We start from the raw sequence: 26,555 nt of genomic DNA on the forward strand, positions 1-26,555 counted from the left end.
CCATGTCAGCACTAGTCAGGCAGTGTCCCCTCCGTCCCCCACTTCCCAGAGGTCTGAGCTGCAGCTCCACGGGACTCCTCCTTCCTTCAAGCTTCTAAATTCTTTTAACCATTTCTCTTTATCCTCTTAGCCCTAGGCATGGTAACTGCTTCACTGAATTGCCATCTCTGGAATATTTCAGATTTCTTTTTAACTTTTACCCAGTTAACAAGTCTTCATATTAAATTTTCTCTGTTCAAATAACAGATGTGATTTCTGTTTTTTAGACTGAAAGCTAACCAAAGTATTCCTCACCTGGGAAAGGCTGGAGAGAGAGAGAAAGGCTGGTATGAGAGAGTAAAATCTATTAATCACTAATCACTCAAAGAGGGAAAGGTGGCAGGGAAGTCGATAAATCCAATGATAAACCTCTGGGGACAGAGTACTGTACCCTGTACACAACCATTAACAAATACACACCTGAAAATTTTTTACCACGGGAAACACAGGTTAAAAAAACTGTGCTTACAGTATGATCCTAATTATGGAAATGTTACTGGTGTTTATCTCTGGTAGTGAGATTTTATTTTCTTCTTCATATATATGATTTAATATATCATATAATAATGGGCTTCTCTTGTGGCTCAGCGGGTAAAGAATCTGCCTGCAATGTGGAAGACCTGGGTTTGATCCCTGGGTTGGGAAGATCCCCTGGAGAAGGGAAAGGCTACCCACTCCAGTATTCTGGCCTGGAGAATTCCATGGACTCTATAGTCCATGGGGTTGCAAAGAGTCGGACACGACTGAGCAACTTTCACTTTCACTTCACTAATATATCTTCATATATATCAGTTAATAATAATAAATAGGAAGAAAAAATTACTTAAATTCAGGTAAGGTAAGGTAAAGTCACTCAGTCATGTCCGACTCTTTGCGACCCCATGGGCTGTAGCCTACCAGGCTCCTCTGTCCATGGCATTTTCCAGGCAATAATACTGGAGTGGATTGCCATTTCCTTCTCCAGGGGATCTTCCCGACCCAAGGATCGAACCCGGGTCTCCCACAGTGTAGACAGACGCTTAACCGTCTGAGCTACCAGGAAAGTAAGAAAACTGAGATCTATCAGGGGGCCTCCTGCAAGCCAGCCAGCTGTGGTGTGTGGGTGGGGGGGTGGGGGCAAGTCCCAGGAAGATCACTTACTCAGGGTCGTCCTGAAAGTCCTGGGGCTCTGCCAGCTCGTCATACTCTGCTGCTGCATCCTTGCCAGCTAAGACGAGCTCTTTGGGGGGCACCACCACCTGGAGAGCAGCACACAGAGGCTGGCTCAGAAGTGGTCAGTGCACTGCACATTCATCCAACAGAATACAGCACAGTACTGCCCTGACCCAGACATGCTGAAGGGAGCAGCAAGTCTCAGGAAACATACAACGTTACTTCACTTACAAAAAGTTTCAAAACATATTGTTTGGGAATACAGACATTTATGATAAAAGATTAAGAACAAAGAAATTTAAGGGAATGAAAAAGTCAAGAGAGTGCTTAGTTCACTGGGGTTGCCATGGGTAATTCAAGTGGGAGGACACGGGGGCTTCAACTGTGCCTTCAATGTTTTCTTTCTTTCGGGGCTGGTGGAACATGGGTGTTTGTATATTGTTCTCTATACTCTGTGGTATAAAAAAAAGAAAAACAAAAAGGAGAAACACATAAAACATAAGAAGAAAAATATAACATAAAACAAAGGAGAAACATAAAACATATAAAGGAGAAAAACATATAAAGGGGAAACTTAAAACTTCCGACAACGCAAGAGAAGACTCTACACATGGACATCCCCAGATGGTCAATACTAACATCAAACTGATTATAGTCTTTGCACCCGAAGATGGAGAAGGTCTATACAGTCAGCAAAAACAAGACCGGGAGCTGACTGTGGCTCAGATCATGAACTCCCTACTGCAAAATTCAGACAGAAGTTGATGAAAGTAGGGAAAACCTCTAGACCATTCAGGTATGACCTAAATCAAATCCCTTTTGATTATACAGTAGAAGTAACAGATTCAAGGAATTAGGTCTGACAGACAGAGTGCCTGAAGAACTATGGACGGAGGTTCATGACGTTGTACAGGAGGCAGTGATCAAGACAATCCCCAAGAAAAAGAAATGCAAAAAGGCAAAATGGTTGTCTGAGGATGCGTTACAGATAGCTGAGAAAAGAAGATAAGCTAAAGGAGAGAAAAGGGAAGATATACCCATATGAATGCAGAGTTCCAAAGAATAGCTAGGAGAGATTAGAAAGCCTTCCTCAGTGATCAATGGAAAGAAATAGAGGAAAAACAATAGAATGGGAAAGACTACAGACATCTTTGAGAAAATCACAGATACCAAGGTAACATTTCATGTAAAGATGAGTACAATAAAGGACAGAAATGGTATGGACCTGACAGAAGCAGAAGAGATTAAGAAGAGGTGGCAAGAATACACAGAAGAACTATACAAAAAAGATCTTAATGACCCAGATAACCACGATGGTGTGATCACTCACCTAGAGGCAGACATCCTGGAATGTGAAGTCAAGTGGGCCTTAGGAAGCATCACTACAAAGCTACTGGAGGTGATGGAATTCCAGCTGAGCTATTTCACATCCTAAAAGATGATGCTGTTAAAGTGCTGCCCTTAATATGCCACAAATTTGGAAAACTCAGCAGTGGCCACAGGACTGGAAAAGGTCAGTTTTCATTCCAATCCCAAAGAATGTCCAAACTACTGCACAATTGCACTTATCTCACACGCTAGCAAAGTAATGCTCAAAATTCTCCAAGCCAGGCTTCAACAGTACGTGAACTGTGATCTTCCAGATGTTCAAGCTGGATTTAGAATAGGCAGAGGAACCAGAGATCAAACTCTCAACATCTGTTGGATTATAGAAAGAGCAAGAAAGTTCCAGAAAAACACCTATTTCTGCTTTATTGACTATGCCAAAGCCTTTGACTGTGTGGATCACCACAAACTGTAGAAAATTCTTCAAGAGATGGGAATACCAGACCAGCTTACCTGCCTCCTGAGAAATCTGCATGCAGGTCAAGAAGCAACAGTTAGAACCAGACATGGAACAACCGACTGGTTCCAAATTGGGAAAGGAGTTTATCAGTCAAGGCTGTATACTGTCACCCTGATTTAACTTATATGCAGAGTACATCATGTGAAATCCCAGGCTGGATGAAGCACAAGCTGGAATCAAGACTGCCAGGAGAAATATCAATAACCTCAGATACGCAGATGACACCACTTTTATGGCAGAAAGCGAAAAAGAACTAAAGAGCCTCTTGATGAGAATGAAAGAGGACAGTGAAAAAGCTGGCTTAAAACTCAACATACAAAAAACGAAGATCATGGCATCTGGTCCCATCACTTCATGACAAATGGATGGGGAAAGTGGAAATAGTGACATTTTCTTTTGGAGGGGCTCCCAAATCACTGAAGATGGTGACTGCAGCCATGAAATAAAAAGATGCTAGCTCCTTGGAAGAAAAGCTATGACAAACCTAGACAGAATGTTAAAAATCAGAGACATTACTTTGCTGACAAAAGTCTGTCTAGTCAAAGCTATGTTTTTTCCAGCAGACATGTATGGATGTGAGAGTTGGACTATAAAGAAGGCTGAGGGCTGAAGAATTGATGCTTTTGAACTGCAGTGTTGGAGAAGACTCTTCCGAGTCTTGGACTGCAAGGAGATCAAACCAGTACATCCTAAAGGAAATCAGTCCTGAATATTCTATTGATAGGATTGATGTGGAAGCTGAAATTCCAATACTTTGGCCACCTAATGCAAAGAACTGACTCCTTGGAAACGACCCTGATGCTGGGAAAGATTGAACCTGGGAGGAGAAGGGGACAACAGAGGATGAGATGGTAGGATGGCATCACCAACTCGCTGGACATGAGTTTGAGCAAGCCCCGTGAATTAGTGATGGACAGGAAAGCCTGGAGTCCTGCAGTCCATGGGGTTGCAAAGAGTTGGACACGACTGAGCGACTAAACTGAACTGAAAGGAGAAACAGTGGTTCCAACATATTTTCTGAAATGGGAATATTGGCTATGTTTATGGACATGAAAAACAGTTTTCTTCAGACTTAGCCTTTGGTTGTAACTAGGCTTCAACTTTGCTCTGTTAGAGGTTAACAGATAACAATGTTAATAACATTTCTAATTATGGAAATAAATGTGGCTGGGGAGCTAAAAGAGAGAGAAAAGCAGCAAATTCATAAGCTGGCTATATTTATCAGACACTTATTTCTATCTGGATAGAGACACTGGATAGACAGCTCATTAGTGATATTTTAAAAAGGAGCAAGGACAGATGAGTGTCATCTCTCTTTAGAAGTGATGCTGGGAAATGAAATCATTAAAAAGCAGAAGGAAAAATAAAGAGATAAATTCTCTACTAATAAGCATAACTCGAATAACAGCTAATTAAAGATATAGGCATCCTTTCTGCTGATTTGTTATGAACATCATGCTGAATTATGAGACAATAAAATGGCCTATTACAGAGAAAAGTTCTTGTTCTAAAATTTCAAGTAGTAGACGAATCATGAAATAAAATGTAGAAAGTTCTCAGTTCATTCATTCAAGTAATACTGAGAGTCAGAATCGCCTATTTTAATATTTAGTGCCACGTATACTCTCACCAACTCGATGGACGTGAGTATGAGTGAACTCCAGGAGTTGGTAATGGACAGGGAGGCCTGGCGTGCTGCGATGCATGGGGTCGCGAAGAGTCGGACACGGCTGAGTGACTGAACTGAACTGATAGTCTATGTAGGGCTTTCCAGGTGGTGCTAGTGGTAAAGAACGCACCTGCCAATGCTGGAGACATAAGAGATGCGGGTTCAATCCCTGGGTCGGGAAGATCCCCTGGAGGAGGGCATGACAACCCACTCCATTACTATTGCCTGGAGAATCCCATGGACAGAGGAGCCTGGCAGACTGTGGTCCACAGGGTTGCAAAGAGTTGGACATGACTGAGGTGACTTAGCATGCACGCACACATGCATACTCTATGTAAGCAGAGGGCCTCTAGCTGAGGCACATCAGCTTTTAAAAGGAAATGTCATTTCCTTTGCATCTTGAAGAATCAGTATGCCTCAAGCAGAAAGAGAGCTATGGGCATGTCTGTCAGAAGAGTGGGATGGGAAGGAAGAATTCTAGGTAAAATGAGTAGCATATGTAATTCTCCAGGAACATCAGAGTTTATGACCCACTGGATCTGCTTGGATCTCAACCATTAATGTGCATGATCTAGAGAATGCTAGATTTAGTCGTTTTAGGGAAGATCGTAATGGAAGAAAAGAGATGAGGATATTAAGGAGCTCTTAAGCTATGGCAAGGAATTTAGTTTATTCCAATGTCAGAGGGACACCAAACAAGCTGCTTGCCATGATCAAAGCTAAATCTTAGAAAGATCATCCTAACGGCAAGACAGAGATGGGCTGGAGTGGAAGTGGGGGTGAACTGAGAACACGGAGTTGAAAGTTGCTGTCCTAGTCCATGTGAGAAATGATGAAACCCCCAAAAAGGGCGGTGGCAGTGTGCCTGCGGATAAAGCAGAAAACTCTAGAGGTGAAATCAAGAGAACCTGAAGATTAGATGTGAAAACCAGAGTGTGGAATCCTTTAAAGCAGGTCAAATGAGCCCACTTCAGGAAAGTCAGGGTCACTCAGAATGAAGCAAAACACTCCTACCTTAGCAGTGCTGTTGATATTATCAGGGTCCCCCTCCTCGCACTCCAAAAGAGTCACGTGGGTGAGGTTCTCCACTGGATTCGTGAGAGTCAGGAGGACCTGGCTCTCCTGGGGAAAAGGAAAGGTATCTTTCAGACATGCTACACTGCTGCCACCTAGGTCCACCTTCTCTCATGATTATATCACAAAATCATCAGCCTGTGCGCCCCCGCCTTCACCATCATTCTTGAGCACCCCACCTGTACCTCTGCATCGCTGCACTCTTAAATGCTCATCAACTCCTACATTACTTATACACTAGACTATATCCTCTCTAGAGTTGCTATTTCACTGAGGAAATGGATCAGATTCCATATAAAGGGCCAGTTACTCGATCCAGAAATTCTGAGAAATATACATTATCTAAGTGACTGTTTAAAGTTTGTAACTCTTACTCTACCCAGGATGTTACTAGGACTTAAAAGAAGGAAGCCCTCATAAATAAACTATAGGAGCCACAGGCCAGCCAATGTATTAATATAGCCAAAAAAAGAAAAAAGGGGGGCATATCAAGACTATAGAAGACTTTTAAGATATCTTGAACTTTTTTGGTATGCTCTTTAGCAAAAAAAAAAAAATCTTTGAAATGAATAGGGACTATAAAAGTGTCTTTATTGCTGTAGAACATTCTGTAATTTGTTGGGAGGCATGTGTGGGAGTCAAAGACTCAAAGAATAGAGGGGCTGAGGTAACAAAGAAATCTATGACAATACACACACACAGATGGTGGAGAATCTCTCTCTCTCACACACACACACACACACACACACACAGATGTTAGAGAATCACACACACACACACAGTGTACACACACACACACAGGAGGAGACCTGAAACTGCCTGTGGGGTCTAACATCTCCGTTTTTACCAGCCATGATTCTACCACCATGTAATGTGCACCCTGCTCCTTCTGCATATATTCAAAGATGCTATAATCAAGAATCCCAGCTTAAGGACACTTAAAATCTCAGTCCCCTTATTATTTCAAACTTTCTTCTTTTCTATCTCTTGCTCATTGAATCCCGTGTCAAATATGCACAGCCACCACATACACTAAGCACACCTCTTCGATCAATTAACTCTTTCTCCTCCCATTAATATACATGGTACTAACCTTCATGTAGCGAAGGTTGGGAATTGACATGATTCTCACTTCTGGGATATAATTGCTGTAAGTGAATAAAAAATGCATTAATGTTCATTGCAGTCTCTTAGAAGAAATGATTTCTTCTTGTTAATTAGAACAAGTCAGAGAAAATTTTAAAGATTCTTCCTATCACTACAATAAGAATTTAAGACGTGAAATCAAACCGGTAATGAGTTCTTTCTGAAATCTCACGTGTACCTCTATATATCCATGCATCAAGGTGGATATCTCCCTTATGTATTTATTAGATATGTCTTTTGAGATTTTTATTAATTCATTTCTGTAAATCTATATGGCAACTGGTGATAAGACCCAACACTGATTTTATAATACATTCAGTTCAGTTCAGTCGCTCAGTCAGGGGTACAAAAACAATACCCCATACTAACCAAACACTTTTACGTAGCATTTACTATGTGCCAGGCAATATTTGAAGTTTGTTACAAATATTAATTCATGTAATCCTCATTGCAACTGCATTAAACAGGTATTACTATTATCCCCATTATAAAGATGAAGACACCAGGTTTAGGAGAAGCAGTCTGCTGGAAGCGGCCAGGATTCAAACCTAGGCAGTCTGGCTGCAGGGTCTTGCTCTTAACCACCCTGTATGCTACCTCTCTGAATAAGACAACAGAATATTGTACTTGTGTGTGCTTGTTCTGGACTCAAAACCACTGGGGTTCAAATTCCAACTGAGTATTTATATACTAAGATATTCCTTTGTAAAGAGCAGGGCAAGATATTTAGCTCTTTGTGTCTTGGTTTCTTTAATCATAAAATGAGAACATTGAAAGTTCCTTTTTATTGTGAAGAATAAATTAAATAGTATGTACAAAAAGTGCTTGGAACAAAGCACGCATAAATGTTATCATGCAAATATTAACTGAAGATAAAATCTATTGCAGAAACATTTCAAGAGGGTGCGTGTAGGAGGGCATCTTAGCATTACGGTATTTTAACTTCAGACTAGGTATTTTTTATGATGGTCATCACGATTATCTGAGTAATTTGATATAAAATTCAAGGGCCCCACTATCAAAGATTTGGATTTAGCTGGTCTGATTTTTGCCCAGAACATATGTATTAAGATTCCTTGGTGACCCTGCCATGATACTAGAAAAAAAAATACACTTTTTCCCCCAAAGAACTCTTAAGAAACTGATATGAAGCACATTTGGCCATTCGGGATTTCTGCAAGGAGTGTAATTCTTAATTAGGAAAGGAGTTCGAACCACATGTCACTTCTGTAGCCCTAATCAGTCATGCATTAAATAACAGTAGTTAGGAAAACAGAACATACTGTATGGCGATTTACAGTTACAAAGCATTTGCAAACGTAATAGTTCATTGGATCCTTCTTAACAATGCAGCTATGAAATTAAGACGCTTACTCCTTGGAAGAAAAGTTATGACCAACCTAGACAGCATATTCAAAAGCAGAGACATTACTTTGCCGACTAGTTTAGTCAAGGCTATGTTTTTCCTGTGGTCTTGTGTGGATGTGAGAGTTGGACTGTGAAGAAGGCTGAGCGCTGAAGAATTGATGCTTTTGAACTTTGGAGAAGCCTCTTGAGAGTCCCTTGGACTGCAAGGAGATCCAACCAGTCCATTCTGAAGGAGATCAGCCCTGGGATTTCTTTGGAAGGAATGATGCTAAAGCTGAAGCTCCAGTACTTTGGCCACCTCATGCGAAGAGCTGACTCATTGGAAAAGACTCTAATGCTGGGAGGGATTGGGGGCAGGAGGAGAAGGGGACGACAGGATGAGATGGCTGGATGGCATCACTGACTCAATGGACGTGAGTCTGAGTGAACCCCGGGAGTTGGTGATGGACAGGGAGGCCTGGTGTGCTGCGATTCATGGGGTCACAAAGAGTCGGACATGACTGAGTGACTGAACTGAACTGAACAAATACAAGAGGATGGCAGGACTGGTGTTATGCCCATTCAGAGATGAGGAAAATCAGTTTAGACAAATTCTGTGACAGAACCCGTATCTGGCCCTCCTAGTTCCTTCCTCCTAAGTTACCAGACCAGCACTTATCTGCCATTTGACTGCCAATGATTTCTTTTTAATTGTTGTATAATACTCTACATGCATGTATCTCAACTAATCAACTATTTCTTTGTTAATGGTTAATCAGTTTGACATTAAAACTGTTTCCAGCTTTTACCATTAAAATGTTACAACACACATCTTTTAAAAATGTATCTTTTTATATTATCGGTCTTTATATATTGCTTTTATTTCTATAGATTCCTGAGATAGTACTACCAGGTTAAAATCTGTATGTCATTTTGTCTTGATATTCCAAGTCACTCTCCAGAAAGACTCTAGCAATTCACTCTACCAACAATATGTACAAGTATGTTTACCCACATTCCCACAAGCACTCCGAACTAATATTTAAAATTTTCCTACCAAGTCCCAGCATCTTTCCATATATTTACCAGCCATTAGGAATTTCTATTCTGTGAGCTACATATTCAAATCCTTTGCCCCACCTCATCTCCCCGTCCCACCCATTCCAGGGATATTCAAGTTTTATTTATCATGCAGTAGCAAATATTCTTTCTTACTCGACTGTCTCAGGACTTTGTGGTCAATTTTGTTTTTTTATAACTCTTATTTTTCTGCTAAGCTCAAAGCAGGCTATTTTCCTTACTAGCTTCTGGGCTTCCTGCCTTATTCAAGAAGGGCTCTCTCACCCTAAAGTCAAGACAATAATTTACTAATTATTCTTTTTGATAGATGATTTTCATACACAAAATTCCCTTCTACTGACAAGTTCCAGTGAGTTAACATGAATTATTTTCATCCCATGCAACAAAGCACTATCAGAACATAGTTCAATAATAGTGTTACATGATATTCTTCCATCTGCTATACTTTTATTTATTTTTTAAAGAGATCATTCCCAAACTTAGCTACTTTATCATTTGGAATGAATGACTCTCCAACCAACAACATACCACATTGCCAGAGACCATACTATTACATGTCCCTGATATAAACACCTTGGATTCTGTGTCTGTAGACTTGCCTTAAACTTCCTGTTCTGTATTTCAAAACCAAAACAAGAACAGAATAGTAAGATTATTCTGATGTAGCTTCTCTCTTCTCTTTTAAGCCAAGAGTAAGCACATTTCATAGTGGGGGGGGGGGGGGGGGGAACAAAACAGTAACCTGAAACACCAATCCCAAATACTTACACAGCAACCATCTGGATTTTGAATTTAATAGATGTTGGATTAAATTCTGGCTTGCTCAGATTATGTTCACATTTCTAAAAAGAAAAAAAATACATAATATGTATCAGAGGAAAACAAGAATACAATCTGCTGATCTACACAGCTGTTAAATTCAAAAGTACAGCATTTAATACAGTTTGATTTTATTTTGCTGCAAGATCACATATATTTTAAAATAGTGTATATTAACTGATAACCAAAATAAAGGAAAGATGATGTTTTGGACTTTTGGAAATAAGCAACCACACTATCAAATATTATAACCCTTAGTGCTTCAAATTGAAATAATAACTAACAAATACTTAAAAAAATTTTTTTTTATTTTTAAATTTATTTTTGGCTATGCTGGGTCTTCACTGCCATGCACAGGCTTTCTCTAGTTGTGGTTAGAGGGCTTCTCATTGTGGTGAGTTTTCTTGTTGCAGAGTACAGGCTCTCGGAAAAGGCAATGGCACCCCACTCCAGTACTCTCGCCTGGAAAATCCCATGGACGCAGGAGCCTGGTAGGCTGCAGTCCATGGGGTCGTTAAGAGTCAGACACAACTGAGCGACTTCACTTTCACTTTTCACTTTCATGCATTGGAGAAGGATATGGCAACCCACTCCAGTGTTCTTGCCTGGAGAATCCCAGGGATGGGGGAGCCTGGTGGGCTGCCGTCTATGGGGTCACACAGAGTTGGACATGACTGAAGTGACTTAGCAGCGGCAGCGGCAGCAGCACAGGTTCTAGGTTCATGGGCCTCGGTAGTTGCAGCTCGAGGGCTTAGTTGCTCCACAACTAAGGATCTTCCCGGATCAGAGATCGAACCTGTGGTCCCCCGCGTTGGCAGGTGGACTCAAAACCACTACACCACCAGTGAAGTCCCTAACACATACTTCTAATTAAGTGTGGACAATTTTGCTGAGTTTTCCTCTTTCCCATTTTCTTTTCTTTTTGGCTGTGGCTTGCAGTGGCATGCGGGATCTTCCCCAATCAGGGATTGAACCCATACCCCCTGCAGTGAAAGCATGGTGTCCTAACCACTGGACTGTCAGGGAAGTCCCTTCTTTGTTTTATGTTATTTTTATTAGTCCTTTTTAATTTCCTCTCTACTAGTCTAAAAGATACCCATTCTTGGTTTAAGTGAACTTAAACACCACACCGACTGTAGGAGGTAGGTATAGGTACTGTAAATATTGTCTGTATTTCACAGATGATGAAAATGGGGCATGGGAAAGGTAAATCATCTGTGCAAACGTCACAGAGCCAGTAAGACTTGGAGCTGGGATTTAAATCCAAGTGCTGTGATTCCAGATCTCATGCTTTAGAATAAACAATTACTTGCTTACTATCTTGAATAGGCTCCACCTATATCCAGTTAAAAATTTTTTTAACTCTAGAAAAAAAAGAACAGGATAAAGATACCAGTTACTGATCCTACTGCTCCTCTCCTCAGAGCCCCCAGTTTCTCATGTACAGCTGATGAGCATAAAAAGTATACATATACATCATCTTTCTTTTTCACAGTAACACAAAAGAGAACATTTTATATTCTTCTGCCTTTTCCACCAAATCTACCTTGGAAATTATATATCAACACACACAGAGGTATCTCTGTGTTCTATTTAATAATTCTGTAACTTATTTAACCAGACCCAAATTGATAAATGCTTCCACAATTTTGCTACTACAAATAACACAGCAATGAGTAATCTTGTAGGCAAATCACTTCCCACATGCATATATATATATATCTGAAGGATAACTTCCTAAAAGTCCATTTGTTATTTTGATGGATATTGCCAAATTGCTAACTTCTGCCAATCTGATGATTATGAAATGGTTTCTCATTGCAGTTTTAATGTACAATTCCTGATTACTGTACATGTTTGAGTATCTCTCCTCTTTACTGGGAACTGGAATTCCCTCTGCCATAACTGGCACATTAGTATCTACGTGTCAATTTTAGAATGGGGTATTATCTTTTCCTTACTGATTTGTTACACTTCTTCATATATTCTGGATACTAATTCTCTGTCAATTATATACTTTACAAATTACTCTTAGTCTATGATCTACCTTTCCATTTCTTTATGGGTTTTCCTTGTAATGGGGGTACAAATTTTAATGTGTCAAATATGTAATTTTATCTTTTATGGTTTATCTTACTTTTGGATCACTTACTCCCTTAACCAGAAGCCATAAAGAATGTCTCCATATTTCCTTCTAGAAATACTGCTCTTCATATTTACTCTTTAAAGTTTTTAAGGTTCCTAAAATTGACTTCTGTGTATCATGTAAGTTAGAGGTCCCATTTTTTTTTTTCATAGAATCATTTGAGATGATTTCACAAGCTATTCTTTCCCCAGTGACTTGAAAGGCCACTACTTGGTAAAATCAAGTTTCCTGACATGCATAAGTCTATTTCTGCTTTCTCTATTCTGTTTCAACAGTCTATAATATAATCTAACATAAACAAATATTTTTTATATGTGTGTGTGTGTGTGTATATATATATATATTCCCTCTTTTCTTACATAAAAAGTTATGTGCCTGCTCTACACCCTGCTTTTTTGCATTTATAAATACACCCCGTGTTACAACATTGTTTCTTATAGATTTACAGTACTCATTGGATAGATATATCCTAATCTCTACATATTTTGGTATTTGTAGAGGTGTATCTCCAGGGAGGTTGATGGGTCAGTATTTATTTTTTACCTGCTGGATCTGTCCATTTCTGAGAGACAGGCGTTGAAGTCTCCAACTATGATGGTGGAGTCATCTATTTCTCCTTATAGGTCTATCAGATTTTGCCTCACATGGTTTGACACGTGATTGTCGGGCAAATGTACATTAAGAATGGTTATATCTTCTTGGAGAACCGACCTCTTTATCATTATTTAATATCCTTCTTTAGCCCTGCTAACTGTCCTTACTTTGAAGTCTGCTGTCTGAGATGAATATGGCTACTCTTGCTTTCTTTTGATTAGTATTAGCATGGTATATTTTCTTCTTTCCTCTGGTCCCTTCCTTCCTCTATCTCTCCCTTCTTTCTTTCTATGCTTTGTTTGAATGAGGAATTAAAGTCTATACACTGTATTTGTTTGGTTGACAGGCCTAAGTCTCTTCTAATATAATGCTGTGTTATTTGATAATAGCAGCTATTAGTCACATGTCATTATTTAAATGAATTTCATCTTAGAAAGACTCAGGACCCACAGCTGCACTACCATATTTCAAGTGCTCAGTAGGCTACATGTGACTTGTGGCTAATATGCTGGACTGTACAGATAAGGAATATTCCCATCACCGCAGAAAGTTCTGTTGGATAGTATTGGTCTAAAATGCTTCCTTTCCCTTCTTTGGGTCTGTTTTCTTTTACAGTATTTCTTTTATTAATTGAAGGGACTCTGATGTTTCATGGATTCCCTGAGCCTGCATTTGCTTCTTTTTCTTCTTTCTTGCTTTTCTTTTAAATTGATTTTTAAAAATCAGTCCTTTTTGTTTCCTCCCTACTCTCCTAAAAGCTTTATATTCTTTCAGTATTCTTTTAGGGGTTAGCAGTATGAACTTAACTTTCAAATACCCCAGCTTCCACATTTGTAAAATAAGGCTAACAACAGTACTTACCTCACTGAGTTAGGGGCTTTAAGCTTATCTTGAAAGCTTTAAAACAGTGCCTGCACACTGGAACATTCTCTATAAACATTTTCTAGTTACTATTTTCCAGAGGTTTTGATACTGACAAGATCCCATCTGCATTTATTTTTGCTTTTTTCTTACAAAATGACAACTCTACAGAGAGGAATACTTACTCGGCAGCGCAGGGACCGTTTGATCAGAAGATGCTTATGACGAGGAAAGAGCTGTGAAGCACAGACTGGCTGGAAATCAGGCTGTAAGAGGCGCTGCTGAAGGGTGGTCACTAGCATGAAAGGCAGAAACCACGCTTAGTTTAAGTGACTTGCTCAAAATCAGATGTATATGTGATAACTACACAAAATAACACTGCCTTTGTGACTTCCAAAAAAATATAGAAATTTGACAGGCATTTCTTCAAATGATTACCTTTATCTTATTTTCTGCATGATTCATTTTACTACTAACAACTATACTATTAAAAATCTCAAATAAAAAATAAAAATCACAAGGCAAAGAAGTAACAAAAACAGAATTAGATGTAAAACAGAAACAAAGTAGAATCATGTATAAAATTACCCTCTGTTAAATTTACTGGTCTTGTATAATAGTCTTCAGGTAGAGGTTCCACTTCATCTACAGCCTGAGCTGGCTCAATCTTTATCTCCTTCTGGTCCTCTCCTTCTTTAAGGCTAAAAGATAACAGCAATCATTTCTCAAGGGTCCTCCTAAAAGTCCACGAGATCGCTAACTGAAGTACTGCTCTACTGTAGAATATTCTTTCTGGCTAGGTTTTTCCTAAGTATGAGCATCTTCTTCCCCACTGGCAACTGTTACTTTAAAACCACATTCCTTCAATATTCATTTTGATACCAGCTTTTTCCCTCAAAGCCATTTAATGTCCAAACTTACGAAAGTCCAGCAAGGGTACTGATGGTTGTACCAGCTCGTGGTCGCTGAAGCCTGGTTCCAAGACCGTATTTGTCCTAAACAGAGTTAAGAAATTTCTCTTAGAAATTCTATTTTTATATATGTTTTGTATCAAATAAAGAATTTGGGGAGGGACAGCATGAGAAGCTCAGGGAAATAAGCAAAAAAAAAAAAGCTAATTTAATAAGTGCTTCTTTTAAAGACAGTAAGTGTAGCCCCACATCATCTTATTTTTAAAATGACAACAAAAGCACCAAACATGGAGACTGAAACTACATTAATACAGTGAAAATGAGCAAAATGTGATTTTTAATCTAAAAATACCTAGGCAACGGCTTAGACCAGAAAATTATGTGAAGTATCTAAGACACACGATGAATGTCTTCTTGGAACACCAGTGAGATCGTCTGCTAACTTTAGGGTCAGCAAGAATCATAAAAGAACTTACCACTACATGAATAGTATGTTGCTGTAGGCACCAAAATAGCAGCAGGTTGCAACAGAGACAAAAAAATGCAGGATAAGATACAAGCAAACTCATACAGCAGGCAGGTCATAGGGGAAAGTTGGAAGAGTAACACATTTAATTCAAATTCCTCCCTAAATACACTACTACATATGCTGATTATAACACTGGATTGTTCAAAAAATTCATGGAGACGTCATAAGAGTCTCTGGCAAATGTGGATGCTTTGCAAGTTCTAATGTTTTATTAAGTTCTAAAAGACATTTTTATATGACTCTTACCAATTCTTAGGGTTTTAATGGCTTAACTAATTCTCAGGCAGAAGCAGTACAAGAATTTATTTAACCATTACAAGTCTCATTCCCCTCAGTGTAAAATGGGAATATACCACCTACTACACAGGACTCTTGTGAGGATTAAGCACAGTAATATGAATAAAGAACTCAGCACTGAGTTTGATACATCACTGCCATTCAAGAAACATTATTTGTTAAATGCCAATCTGCTTGGCTCCAAGAAAACACACAAAAAATAAATTATTCTGGGAGCAAATAAAACTTGGGGGAACAACAGCAAAAGCTTCAAACCCTAATTTCTCATTTCTAACTGGCAGTTTACAAACTAGTAGAGAATAACTTTGATCAATAATTTCCATCAAAATTACACCTGCATATATTACTACTTATTTAACCACAAAAAAACTCAGTATAAAAGTCAGCATTTTTCACATTGGAGAAATATTGGAAGGTGCCAAAAAATTATGATAACTAAAGTCCGGAAATCACTACTACCAGGATGCCAAAGGTGGGTGGACTACATATATAGCAAGAATAAAATCTACCATTTGTTCATATTCTTCTGCCTTTCTGTAATGTGCAAAAGCTGTAAATGTGGGTGCCTACAAAACTAATAGTAGCCTCTTTAGGAAATAAGATGATAGAGGGGAGTGATGGAGAAAGAAACACAAATGTACTTAAAACTCAAACAACTCAGACCTAATGATATGGCAAAAGCATATCCTTTGGACTTAGACACCTATCACCTAAGGGACCTTTTTTTGCTAGCCATCATTCAGGAATCTAGGGATAATGGCCACTTTCTGAAATGTTCACTGCTCTTATGCCATACTGGTCTTGATCAGTGAATTGGAAACTCCTCTTTATACCAAGTTCTCACCGAAAAAGCCAAAGGCATATAGTTTCTACGCCGTGCCAGTTTCTTGCGATCTCGCTCAACCTTCTCCTTCTGAGCAAGCTGCTGGTAATATTCAATCAGTTTGTTCATCTGTAAGAAATCAAAGTATGTGAAACAGCTAACAAGAAGCTTAGGAAATTCATCAACTAAACTGACTAGAGATATAATGAATAGAAAAGACACATTATAGTGGGCAAGTTTCTCTTCCCTGAAGAGAATCTGTCTTCCTTACATGATCTATTTTCAGAATTGAAATGGAACTTTCAAGTTCAACAACAGAAGAAATGAGCAATGAAAAGGCTTGAAAATTCCATGTTCTCTCTTCACTGCTCTTTTACTTCACGGCTTACTTACCCTCACAACCACTCCTATTTTCCTGGCATGGCCACGGGACCATCTATTTCCAACAATATGACATTTCATATTCTATTTCTCCTCGACTCCAATGCATATTTTCATTTCAAAAATATTCTTTAATCATAAAAGCCATACAACTGTGAAAAGTTCAAGCAATATAGAAATATAAAGAATGGAAGGTAAAATTTCTCTTTTATCTTTTGTGCCCATGTTCATCCTTCTCCTCACCACAGGTATCCACTACTACAGGTTAGAAATCTTTCTCACACACAGACACAGGTATGATATTATACTCTGCATACATTAAAAAAATGCATGCATAGACATGCAATTTTTGTATGTGCAAAATAAATATGTCTTTATATTTTTCATATAAGGGGGAAAAACTTGCTCTTTTAAAATTTTTTCACTTTATGTGTGAATTTTCCACTCAGTACATATATTAATAGATTTACCTCATTCTTTTTAAAGGTTACATCTTATTAAATGGTACAGGTGTCCTAAAGGTATTTAACCATTTCCTCTGAGAGCACTTAAATGTCTCCTGATACCCACTCTTCTATCAAGTCAACAGTAATTGTTTTTTAGAAACATTTATCTGATCCTGTCAGCTCTTCTGCTTTAAAGGCTTCTCAAATGCCTTAACTTGGTCCACACGGTTCTGCGCAGTTTGGCTCCAAATCCTTTTCTCTATTCAGCTACCGCCAACTCTCCACTATGGCACACTTGCCCACTGGTCTACAACTTGCTCCTTCCACTTACAAGCTCTTTGCCTTGGGTGTTCCTGCACCCTGAATTCTTTCCCTTCTCTGCCTGTTGTCCTCAGATCCTAGTGCAACCCTCAGATGTAGACTTATCTAGTTCAAATTCTCTATAATAAATGCTCACATGCACAGCTTCTCTCTCCACATTACTTTGAGTTTTTCCTTTATCTGGGGATTAACTGATTTTGTTTCCCCATCAGTCTTAAACTCCGTGAGAGGAAAGGTCATATATTCCTATTGCTCAGCATGGTCCCTGGCACACAGAATGGAGCATATGCTTGATACCTGCTTGGTAACTGAATATACATATTTTCATGCGTAAGTACAAGTATTTCTGTCCTTCAGAGTCCAGCAAGTAGATACTGCTGAGAGACCAAGAAAACTGTACTAGTTCACACTGACAACAGTATATGTGCAAAGGTCCAGTTGGATACACTCCCATCCAGGATATTTTCAGTATTTCTAATTTCAGCTGAGTCATAAGTGAATAATTATTAATTATTATTTAATCCAGTTTGACTGTACAACTTCATTTCAGTCACATTTCACCATCTTTCTAATATTCTGCTTCCAAGGCAACAAAATCAGTCCTAATTTACACGGCAGAGATCAATTCACTGTGAACTATTAAAGGATGTCTAAATCATGATTGCTACTGATTCTAAGGGCATCTTCTAAATTAGTGATGTTTCCAAGACTTAAGATGTTTATATGCTGGTATGTTTACATGTTGATGATATGATATTTCTGAGAACAAATGGACCTTTAACTTAGTTTGTGGGTATATGGAAAACAGAAACATATTATTTCCTTTTTCCAATTCACAAGAGTACAGAAATAAAATTACTCTTAGGTTTCTCTATTAACTTAAGTCAGGCTGGAAAAAACTGCCATTATGATTTAATGTCTTACATGAGAAGCACTTTCTAAATGTAAAAGACACCAAAACACACATCATGGATTTATAACCCTAAGTCATATTCACTGATAAAATGGTCTTTTTCTTCATCTTTCCTCATGTCATCCTCTCTCTGATGACCCTTTACTTACCCGTTGCGTGTGAGGATTTTCAGGCTCCTGCCAACCACCACTAGCTGAAAAATAAAGGAATATTAAACAAGGCTTACATAATCTGATTTTATTTTCACAAAAAAACAGGTCATCTGCAGGCCACAGACTTAAACTTAAAAACATAAAATCGCAGAATTTTCAAGAAAGAGTCCTAGGAATTACATAGGCCAGAGTGCTTAGAATCAAATTCTTTCTTTAAATATAACGGTGGTGATAACAATAACCACCACTAGGACCACCTCTACAACTAATACATGTATAATTTCTCTGCCAGGTATTTGAAATGTATCAAACTTTGTTTTATTTTCATAATAACCCTCTGAGGTATGGACTTTCATTATTAGGCTTATTTTACAAGTGAGGAAATTGAAGCTCAGAGAGTTAAATAACTTGCCCAAAGTCACAGAGATAGTAAGCAATAAAGCCGCGATTCAAATGCAGGCAGTCTGACTCCAGAGAATTTGCTCTTACCTATAATATTGTGCAATTTCTATGTTCTATGACCTCGGTTTAGAGAAGAGTTTCTTAACATAAGAAACAAAAGCACAAACAAATCTTAAGGGAAAAAATTATTCCAGAAAGCTGAAAGTAAAACCATAATGAATACTTTCAACAAATGGTACTGTAACCATTTACACAATTTATAAAAAATTAACCTTAACCCTTACACCTCACAACATTTACAAAATTTACCGTGAAATGGTAATAAACTTACACTCAAAAGCTGAAACATAATATTCCTAGAAGAAAACAAAAGTGAAACTCTTAACAACCTTGGGTTAAGCTAAAGTTTCTTCACTAGGACACAAAAGGCACAAATTATATATTAAAAAAATTGATAAACTGAACCTCATCCAAACTAAAAACTTGTGTTTTTCAAAAGACACTTGAGAAAATAAAAAGGCAAGCTACAGACTGGGAGATAATAGCTGTGAAACAGACATTCAGTAAAGGGCTTGTATCCACAATATAGAACTCTCACAACTCAACATAAAGATAAAAGTTCAGTTTAAAAACAGGCAAATAGGCAAAAGATTTGTACGAACACTTCATCAAAGAAAACACATAGATGGCAAATAAGCATATTAAGAAAATGCAACTTAAAACCACAGTGAAGTATCACTACACTCACTAGAATGGCCAGAATGAAAGAGACCAATAATACTAATGGTTATTGAGGAAATGGAACTCTCCTCCTTTGCTGGTGAGGACCTGAAACTGTACAGCCACTTAGAGAAACAGTTTTCAGTCAAGGTAAACAAACACTTAACCCCATGACTCAGCAATTCAATTCCTAGGTAAATACGAAAAATGAAAATACATATTTACACTAAAATTTGCAGGCAAATGTTCATATCCAGTTTTATTCATATGAGCCTCAAACTGGAAAAAATTTCAGTGTCTATCAACTACAGAATGAATAAACAAAATATGGTATACCCATACAATAGAATACAACTCAAAAAAACCCCAGCAAAAACATGAAAGAATCTCAGAAGCACTGTACTAAGAGAAAGAAGCTAGACACAAAAGATTTACACTCCAACTATGTAAACTTCTAGAAAAGGCACAATTACAGTGAAAGAAAGCAAATTAGTTGTAGTCAAGGGCCAGGAGGTTCGGGGAAGGAACTGACTGGGGCATGAGAAAACTTTTTTGGGGTGACAGAAATATTCTATATCATCACTGTGGACGTGGCTACGTGCCAATACACGTTCGTCCAAAATCAAAGAATTCTATGCTTAAAATTGCTGAGTTTCATTATATGTAAAATTACATCTCAATAAAGCTATGCAAAAAAAAGGGAAAAAAACTAGGAGGTGCCATTTCACAACCATGAGTTTGGGAAAACTTGAAAGAGTCAACAGTACCAAGAGCTGCCAGGGATGTGGAGCAGTGAATAGTTTACTCATGTATTTGTGGGAGCGAAAATTGGTAAACGCATTTCGAAGAGCTAATGATGTACACATCTTACAACCAGCAATTTTACTTTAAATTATGCAGAGAAATCCTTGCTCCTGTGACAGGACACACATGTAAGAAGGATTCTAACAGCACTGTTGTCAGAAGCAAAAAATTGAAAACAACCTAAATGTCCATTTGGAAGAGACTAAAGAAGTAAACCGTGGTTAAGCCAGGGATGAATCACTGACCATCACTACTACACACCACAAACAAACTGGATAGAGAGAAGTTGTAGCAGGATACATAAAACAAGGTTCTATTTGTTTCAATTTGAGAAACACATTTGCTAATGGCTATATACGTTATGTGGACAACTGCAAAAATATGCAAAGAACTGATGAAAACCTGAATTCAAGACTGATGACCATCTCTCTCTAGGAAACAGAAGGCAGATGGAGTGGGAGGAAGGCTATACTGGGCTTACACTGTTTTGGTTCTGTTTAAATTTCTTAAGCTGAGTGCTAAGTTCATGAATGTGTATTATTTTTATAAAAATAACTTTTTTCCCAAATAAAAACAACTCCTATTGAACGTGACACTGTAACTCCTTGCAGGAAATGGCAGCAGTAACAACCTTTAGTACAATATTTATATTTTTAAAGTTGTTTTACTTAAGGCAGACATGAAAAATAATTATGTGAAAACAATGTTTCAGTAACATTTTAGAAAAATCTTAAGTTTTATCTAATTGCATTTTTAGAACTGCTGATTGATTCTGAACACAAATTTGAGAGCCATTATGATCTCATTATAAGTTTTTGCACATTACTGATGACACAAGGGCTTACTTATAAATAAACAAATAGTTGTAACTAAAGTGGTTTCAGGGCTTCTCAGATACCAATTACATCATGGAAGAAATGAAATTATCTGTACTTCTTAAGAGCTCTGAGTATTCAATTATCATTGTCAAGATACCCTTAGAGGAGCTAGATTTCTAGAAATAAGCACAGGCTTTAAATTCTAAAAAATAAATTATCCAATCCTAATGGTTTATAGTCCAAAAAGTACCAAAAAAAGACTTAAAGAGTAACAAACTGAGATATCTATTTGGATTTCTAGGTTTTGTTTAATCTGATAAAGAGAAACAAAATACAAACATGGAAAAAATACACTTAACTCACTGAACTAAGTGCCACTTTGAGGTTGTTTTTTACATTTAACTTAAATTCATAAACAAATTTAAACAATTTACTTGCTACACTAAGACACAAATATTTACTGACAATCTAAAAAGATGGTACAGAAACTTTCCAATATAAATCATATTTCAAAAAAAAAAAAATCGTATTTCAGGAAATAACTACCCACCAGCAAATACTTTAAGAAACTTGTTTGTTAACTTTTTGTTTTTGAAGAATGTTTTATCAATATAATGAATGAAATTAGGAAAACAACCAAGAGCTCAGATATTCTACACCAAAGGGCAAACTCAAGAAAATCAAGAATTAAGTTTTAAGAACAGAGTTGAATCTGAAAGAACTTCACCCATTTTTACTATCAAATTATATAAGAAGCTATAGGAAATTTTTACCTAACGTCCATCTTTCTTTGGGTTATATCATATAACAATAATTTTTTAATTGGCTTCCTCATGTATTAGTAAGCTGATTATTTTTCAAACTTTAAACATTTTGTATTGGGGTACAGCCTTACACATTTTGTATTGGGGTACAGCCGATTAACAATGTTGTGGCAGTTTCAGGTGAACAGCGAAGGGACTCAACCATATATACACATGTATCCATTCTCCTCCAAACCTCCCTCTCATCCAGGCTGGCACATAACACTGAGTAGAGTTCTATGTGCTATACAACAGGTGCTTGTTGGTAAGTTGACATTTTTAATGAAAATCTAAAAATGGTAATTCTTAACAAGTCTAAAAAATTTTCAGAAAATTAATGAAATTTCAGAAAGAAAAAAGACAATGGAAAGTTAGCAATGCTACTGTTTATATAAAAAACAAATAGCAACTCAAGATTCTGAACTGACTGTAATAGTGTTTCTCTGTTATTAACCACGGAATACAGAAAATGAAAAAAATTAAGGAAGTTTCCTAATAAAGATTAAGTGCAACCTCTGCTTTGAAACCCAAAAATGATGGATAGGCAATTAACATTTTAGACTGTCTTTAGGTCCAAACACACATAACTTTTCTGTATCACTTATGACATATATAGATGTCTCTTTAAGCATGTGTTTGAATGCTTCAGGATAGATACCCAGACATGGAACTTTTGGGTAAAAGAATAAAAGCAATTTAAAAGTTTAATAAATGTTAAACGCTATTTAAGGTGGTAGCAGACAAAAAAACAATTTATCTTATATTTCTGTGATACTACCAGATTTTTAAAATTTTCCCAAATCAATGGATTAAGTTTTAATATGCATTTTCCTGATTACTAGTAAAACTGAAACATATCCTTTTGCAAATTTATTGACTTAAAAAAAAAATCACCTCACCAAGTTGTGTGCAAAAAAACAAATTCCAATGATTTGTGCACATTTTGGTTATTGAACATTTTTATTTCCATTTCTGAGGGCTGCTATTCCTATTCTTTGACATTTTTTTTTTTCTCTTGGGTAGCTTCCCTATTGATTTATAAGGGTTCCTAATTTTTGGTTATTTATCTGTAGTTTGTTATATATAAGATTGGCCACTTTAATCTTTTAAGTTTGTTCATGGTGTGTTTCACCATCAGCAGCAATTATTTTTTATGAAGAACATTAATCTTTCGATTCTAAAAAAAATGTCAGATATATAAATGCTATTTTACCAACCTTAAGAATACCCAGTTTCCAATGAAATATCATGGTCATAAATGTGAGAATTTGGGAACACAGAAGATTTAGTGGCAAAATACTCTGAATTTCTCACCTACCTCCCAACAAGTAACGGAATTCATGATTTGTGTGCAATTACAACTCTGCTGATTTCACAAAATCTCATGCTAAAGTCCACCTCACTCACCCACAGATTTATCTGCCATGCCCACATCTCTAGATGTCCAGCGACAAAATCCACAGGCCAAATAGTAGGCTTTCTTCATGGTGGTCTTGGCTGGGTCATCTGGAAGCTGTGTCGAGATGCTTGTTGCCCGAGTGGAGAGGGTGTGCATGCAGCCAGGACAGTCAAAGCAGTTGGCACATCTGGAACACAACAAACAATCACTGATTCATCCCACAAATATTCACTAAGCACCTACTGTGTTCAAGATATTGCTCTGTATGTCAGGAGTTCAAGAGAGAACTGTAAGGGAAGGGTGGCTCTCAAACAAAAGGAAACCAAAAAGTACTCTGAAGAGACTCTTATAAACTGTTTTAAAATTTCAAAAGCATTACATGCCAATTATTTTTTAAAATATGCAGTCATCACCAAAGTTCCTGAATAACTACAGCATGACCTAAGCCTAGTTCACAGAGGGAATCATTGTTAACAGTCTGGAGTTAACTTTTAGACTCTTCTTATGCTTGCACAGACCACAAAGATTCTGTGGGACAAAGAAACATCACAGCTTATGACTTTGGAGAGGACAGACCAACTGAACAATGGAAAACTGAGAGGCAACAATTTGATAAGCTGTGAAATTGGGTTTGGAAAATAACTGCTTGTTTGTTGTGCCAGAGAGCTGAAACAGATACCAAATAATGCTACCAAGGTGAAATGGTTCAGAAGTGCGGCATTTTCAGGGCTTTCTGCTCTCTTCAGGCATTACTTTTCCTAGTGAACCAGTCAACATTCCCTTTCAGGGGCCCCCATGCCTTTTTGTGTTTCTAGTAGAAAGTTTTCTACTTTCTTACCATCTGAGATGATCAAGATTGTACCTTCAGTCATAGACTTGCTCTAAAGTTCCAAAACTCCAATTTTCTGTGATATTTTGCTACTGGACAATATTCTCAAGTAAGAATAATAATAGTACCTACCTTAAAGGGATACTTTGAGGATTAAATGATAAAATAAAGGTATGGATGGCATACAAAGCTGGTTTATATGGAGCTGTTTCTCCAGGACAGGAAGGACAAACAGTGGTTTATATCCTTGGAGGTATAAAGGTGTGACTGGTTGCAAAGGACTTCCACACCATGCTAAAAACCAAAATGGCACCAGTGACAATGACCATATCTACTACTCAGATCTTGATTTTTAATACCAATCTCTAGTAAAAGGCGCCAGGGCTCCTTGGAGAATGGCTCTGGGACAGAAAATAGAGGTAAGCCTGGAGTAAGTAGGAAAGTTCTCAAGCAACTGAATAACGCTTCCCTCCCCCTCAATGCCATAAAATGATGGGGGTACGCCAAAGGGAGACAGAAATCTACTAAAAGAGGGTTATAATGGCCAAAGCTGGAACAACCTGAGTTAAAAAAAAAAAAAAAAAGTAGTATTGGCGTATTACCTAAAGTATACAAAAATATTCACAAGTCCACACAGTTTTAAGTAAATGATTAAATAAATAAAAAAGGGAAAAGAGAAAAATCTTCCATGCAAAAGAATTCCAAGTAATTCATGGAGACAGCTCTTATGGAAGGGAAGTATAACTCGCTACTAGTTAAGTGTGGGCTGTACTAGTACATTTTCTTCCCAGAGTATGATACGGGAAAGGAAAAGGGGGGAAAAAAAGGGTAACTTTACATCAGAAAAATCTGACAAACAATAGCTCAAGCCAAGTACTCAAGGTTAACATCTACAGTGAAAAGTCACACTGGTGGTACACACCCCTGATATGGTGTGGTGAGGGATGCACTCTACCTGTGTGATCCTCTTCCCCATAACACATTCTCTCAGATGACGCCAAAAGCACCAGACAACTTCCAATCAAGGGACATTCTACAAAATATCTTACCAGCACTCCTCAAAACCAAGGAAACGCTAACAAAATTTCACAGCAAGAGGAGCCTAAAGAGATATGACTATTAAATACAATGTGGGTATCCTGAATAGGATCCTAGAACAGAAAAATGAGATTAGGAGAAAAATTGAGGAAATCTAAATTTAATAATAATGCTACCAATAATATTCATTAATTGAGACAAATAATACCATACTGATATACGACATTTACAATAGGGGAGACTGGGTAAAGATTAAAGGGAATTCTCTGTATCATCTTCACAGTAATCTCAAGTCCAAAACTGTTATAAAATACAATTTATTTTTTTTTAAATGGAAGAGTCACCTTTGGCAAAAAAAAAAAAATGATGCTAAGAAAAGAAAAACAGCTAATTTCACGTGTTTTCTTACCAGCTATTAAAACATAGCTGTGGAAAATAGGAAAAATGGATCCCAGTCTTACCTGTTCTTCTTTAGTTTGGCTTCAGCCGATGGCATATTTTCTAAACAACTGGGACAATAATGGGAGTCCACCTAGAATGAAACAAGAAATCAAAAAATCATGTTGGCTTGTGTATACACCTATAACAAATAGTGAAATTTAAAATACATTATTCTGCAGCAGAAGGTGAGAGACCATCGTTCTGACAAAGAACTTGGACTGTTTCCAGCATAGGGTTTATTCTTATAAAAATCACCTGTTTTTTTCTTAACCTCTGAATTTCTTGAAATCCTTTTATTTTTCTTTTCTGAATTTTCCTATTCCCTTTCACCAGAGTTTTATGTATTAGACATGTTAAAATATGTTTATGTTAAAAAAGACTCTATGATAATCTAAATAGATTAACAATCCAAGTTATGAAGCTGTGATCAAAAATCCTTTTACCTAGTCTAGCTTTGCTGCTGCTAAGTCACTTCAGCTGTGACCGACTCTCTGCGACCCCAGAGACGGCAGCCCACCAGGCCCCACCCCCACCCCCTCCCCTGGGATTCTCCAGGCAAGAACACTGGAGTGGGTTGCCATTTCCTTCTCCAATGCATGAAAGTGAAAAGGGAAAGGGAAGTCGCTCAGTCGCTCAGTCGTATCCAACTCCTAGCGACCCCATGGACTGCAGCCTACCAGGCTCCTCCCTCCATGGGATTTGCCAGGCAAGAATACTGGAGTGGGTTGCCATTGCCTGCTCCCAGCTTTATGGGA

General features: G+C 37.7%; 1 protein-coding gene across 1 annotated transcript in view; it reads right to left on the reverse strand.

Moving 5' to 3' along the window:
- DCTN4 (dynactin subunit 4) overlaps nt 1–26,555 on the reverse strand; it is a 33,334-nt gene that overhangs the window by 4,324 nt on the left and 2,455 nt on the right. Inside the window, exons 2-12 of the mRNA XM_052642508.1 lie at nt 25,821–25,891; nt 23,501–23,679; nt 18,544–18,587; nt 16,355–16,462; nt 14,695–14,768; nt 14,362–14,474; nt 13,959–14,068; nt 10,122–10,195; nt 6,874–6,928; nt 5,721–5,828; nt 1,180–1,277 (exon numbers count right to left, since the gene is read on the reverse strand). Of these exons, the coding sequence (XP_052498468.1) occupies nt 1,180–1,277; nt 5,721–5,828; nt 6,874–6,928; nt 10,122–10,195; nt 13,959–14,068; nt 14,362–14,474; nt 14,695–14,768; nt 16,355–16,462; nt 18,544–18,587; nt 23,501–23,679; nt 25,821–25,891 (1,034 nt within the window). The remainder of the gene's footprint in view (nt 1–1,179; nt 1,278–5,720; nt 5,829–6,873; nt 6,929–10,121; nt 10,196–13,958; nt 14,069–14,361; nt 14,475–14,694; nt 14,769–16,354; nt 16,463–18,543; nt 18,588–23,500; nt 23,680–25,820; nt 25,892–26,555) is intronic.

The sequence above is a fragment of the Budorcas taxicolor genome, chromosome 7 (genome assembly GCF_023091745.1).
Source record: "Budorcas taxicolor isolate Tak-1 chromosome 7, Takin1.1, whole genome shotgun sequence".
NCBI lineage: Eukaryota > Metazoa > Chordata > Mammalia > Artiodactyla > Bovidae > Budorcas > Budorcas taxicolor.